At 41.4% G+C, this 3,922-nt stretch overlaps 1 protein-coding gene across 4 annotated transcripts in view; it reads left to right on the top strand.

Annotated features, from left to right (window-relative positions):
- Nucleotides 1-3,922, top strand: part of Ankrd12 (ankyrin repeat domain 12) — a 116,640-nt gene that overhangs the window by 50,012 nt on the left and 62,706 nt on the right. For all 4 annotated transcript variants that reach the window (XM_050153432.1, XM_050153429.1, XM_050153430.1 and 1 more), the window contains one exon: nt 622-822. In XM_050153432.1, the coding sequence (XP_050009389.1) occupies nt 622-822 (201 nt within the window). The remainder of the gene's footprint in view (nt 1-621; nt 823-3,922) is intronic.

Here is a 3,922-nt window from a genome sequence, read left to right as displayed (position 1 = left end):
CGTGGGGAGGGGGGGGGGGGGGGGGGGGGGCAAAATAGCCTGATGTTGGACACCAAAATGTAACGGCTTAAGCGAATGCAGAGGGATTGTAATGAATGCAGACAGCCTTAATGGGGCAATAGACTTACAGAACCACCGTTCCACTGAGACCAGGAAAGCAGAAGCAGCAGCTGGGAGCACGCTTGCCAAATTTATAGGCAAACATTAGCCTGAGGCGAACACGCCCCCTAAGGGGTGGGACTTATCCCCACACTTTTAGTCTTCTCCATCTGTTGCAAAGAAAAATTTCCTTGATAAAAGTTAAAAACTATACTTATCTGTAAGCATAAGGACAAATGCATATAGATTGTTATCAGGAGTTATGCTGGTTTACTAAATTAGTGGTTATAGATTCTTCTCCAGTAACCATGGTTTTACTAGTACTAATTAGTTAGCTAGGTTTCCAGTACCAGGTGTGGCTTCCTTCTTGTTATATGGATCTTTAAGTCCAATTAGATAGCAGTTGGTTACCTCCAAGGTATGTATTCCACTGCTGCACCCAGAGAGTTACTGTGCCATGCTGGTGGTTAATGTGGTTCACAGGTGATTGGGAACTTTTGTGAATTGTCTTCTTTATTACAGATTCCACACCAAGTCATCCATCACAAGCAACACCAGCCCAGAAGAAGACGCCCAGTTCTTCATCTCGACAAAAAGATAAAATTAATAAAAGAAATGAACGTGGTGAAACGCCTTTACACATGGCTGCTATTCGAGGAGATGTGAAACAAGTCAAAGAATTAATAAGTTTAGGGGCAAATGTGAATGTGAAAGATTTTGCAGGTGAGACCTTAGTAATTCTGATACCCAGGAACTAAAATTGAAACATCCTGGCTATAATTTTAAAAGTGTATTTTATTCAAAGCTTGAAGTATATATAAAACTTTGATCTTTATTACATTTCCTTGTCAACAACTACTCAGATTTTTATGTATACAAATTACTGCTGTGTAATTATATAAATTAGTTTCTATTTTAGGTAAATTGAGCATATAATATTTTAATATGGTTAATTCACATAATTGTTTCAAGAATGCTTACTAACTTCCACACGAGGATCATAAGAGAGTGGTAATTATCTTTTCTTTTTTAAAAAATATACTTAATATCAATGATGAATTTGGGAAAGTGGGCCACGTGCCACAGCACGCATGTGTAGTCAGTTTCCTCTGCTTTCCAGCCTTGCTCAGTCTTCTCGCCAGCCTTGGTTGGTTTTAATTATGCAGGTCGCATAACTCTTTTTTTTTTTTTGAGAATAGGAAAAAAAAATTTCTGCCTCCTCCCAGCCTCCCATTTCCCTCCCCCTCCCCCCACTCCTCTCCCCCTCCCTCTCCAATCCAAAGAGCAGTCAGGGTTCCCTGCCCTGTGTAAAGTCCAAGGTCCTCCCCCCTCCGTCCATGTCTAGGAAGGTGAACATCCAAACTGGCTAGGCTCCCACCAAGCCGGAACATGAAGTAGGATCAAAACCCCTTGCCAATGACCTTGGCTTCTCATCAGTCCGCATTGTTCGCCATGATCAGAGAGTCCGGTTTTATCCCATGCTTTTTCAGTCACAGTCCAGCTGGCTTTGGTGAGCTCCCAATAGATCAGCCCCACTGTCTCAGTGGGTGGGTGCACCCCCCGTGGTCCTGACATCCTTGCTCGTGTTCTCCCTCCATCTGCTTCTCATTGGGACCTTGGGAGCTCAGTCCAGTGCTCCAGTGTGGGTCTCTGTCTCTATCTCCATCCATCACCAGATGAAGGTTCTATGGTGATATGAAAGATATTCGTCAGTATTGCTATAGGATAGGGTCAGTTCAGGTTCCCTATCCTCAGCTTCCCAAGGGACTAACTGGGGACATCGCCTTGGGCTCCTGGGAGCCACTCTAGGTTCAAGTCTCTTGCCAACACTAAGGTGGCTCTTTTAACTAAGATATGTGCTTCCCTGCTCCCCTATCCAACCTTCCTTTATCCCAATCTTCCTGTTTCCCGTACCCCCCATCCTCCCCTTCTCACTTTTCTCTCCCCGTCCCCCCTTATCCCCAACCCACCCCACCCCCAAGATCTCAATTTTCTTCCCGGCAATTTTGTCTACTTCCCTTAGCCAAGAGGATAACTATATGTTTTTTCTTGGGTTCACCTTCTTATTTAGCTTCTTTAGGTTCACCAGGTATACACTCCGTGACCTTTATTTATGCATAACTCTTATTACTCTTAAGAATGCAAACAGTCAGGGCTGGAGAGATAGCTCAGTGGTTAAAATCACTGACTTCTCTTCCAGAGGACCAAAGTTCAAGTCCCAGTACCCACATGGCAGCTAACAACTGTCTGTAATTCCAGTTCCAGGGGACCGATCATACACCCGTGATCAAACACCAGTGCACATAAAGTAAAAATAAATAAATTTAAAAGAGAATGCAGGCAGTCAGAGCATGTAAAAGGAATGAAACTCCTTAATTGCACACATCTCACATCTGTGCCTTTGGCTACAGTCAGATGTGACTTCACATATTATTCTCTTTTTGCCTTCCCGTACACTTTTCTCTTCCACAGAATTATTAGCTACTTGGAAAAATATCCTTTCAGTTTATTTTTATGATCACACATAATATTAACATTACACAATTATACATAGTCTTTAGAAAGCATGAAATAACTCTTTGTCTATAATTCTGCAATTTACCTATAACGTTTGGCTTGTGTGTGTCTGTTTCATTTTTAATAGCTTCAGATTTTATAGTGTGCCTTTCTTTGTTTCTTTGTTTGTTTTGCTTTGTTTGAGACAGGGTTTTTCTATGTAGCCATGGCTGTTCTTGAGTATGCTATGTAGAGTAGGAGGCCTCAGTCTCACAGATGTGCATGTGCCTGTGCCTTCTGAATTAAAGATAGGTGCCACCATGCCTGGCTTTTCTTAAGCAGTACTGTAGTGAACACTCTTAGAAATGTATTTGTACATAGTCATGAAGTATTTTAGTAGAATTGAAATTACTTATATTAAAGGAGATGCATATTATTTTAAATAATGGCAGCTTATCTACCAAAATTTATGTATCCATCTGTTTATATCTTCAAGTGTATATGAAAGCCAAGCAAAATGTCATACAGCTGTAAATCCCAGCAATTAAGGATGCCAAGGAAGGAAGATTGCAAATGTGAGGCTAGTCTTGGCTGCATAGAGATTTTAAAGTCAGACCTGCTCTCAACAACAGAAAAGTACATGAAGTAGTCCTTTCTTCACATCTTCATTAGAAATGGGTATTATCACACGTATAATTCCAGCACTTTGGAGGTGGAGGTAGAAGAACTTCTGAAGAAGAGGAGATAGGGAGGGAGGGAGGGAGGGAAAGGAGAAAAGGAGGGAATGGCACACTGGTCCATTCCAGGGGAATGATACTTTTTATTATCTACCCATATCATAATTTACTATTCATCTAAAATTTCACATTTACAAATTTATTTTAAAACAATCTGAGACATGTATAAAAATCAAGTAAGGGATAATGTTGAAGAATTTTTTTTTCTAAATTAAAAACTTGCAGTCAGCTATTTCCCCAGGATGGGAACTTGTAAAAATAAATAACAGTCTATCCAGTCAGTTGAGTACTGTGTCCTGCCCAGGTATATAGTTTGTACCTGTAGCTCCAGTGCTCAGGAGGACCCTGAGATGACTGAAGCCTTCCTGGGCTGCTGAGGGAGATGAAATCTGGAAAGAATCAAAGCAACAGTATGTTCTAGAAAAACATAGCAATAAAAGGAAACACCACAGAGCCAGGTAGTAGTAGTGTACCCCTTTAATCCCATCACCCAGGAGGCAGAGGCAAGTAGATCTCTGTGAGTTTGAGGCCAGCCTGGTCAACAGAGTAAGTTCCAGGACAGCCAGAAGAGAAAATCTGTCTCGAACTCC

The sequence above is a fragment of the Alexandromys fortis genome, unplaced genomic scaffold (assembly GCF_014885135.2).
Source record: "Alexandromys fortis isolate MF-2015 unplaced genomic scaffold, M_Fortis_MF-2015_v1.1 scaffold_61, whole genome shotgun sequence".
Classification (NCBI taxonomy): domain Eukaryota; kingdom Metazoa; phylum Chordata; class Mammalia; order Rodentia; family Cricetidae; genus Alexandromys; species Alexandromys fortis.
This window is presented reverse-complemented; position numbering and strand designations above follow the sequence as displayed.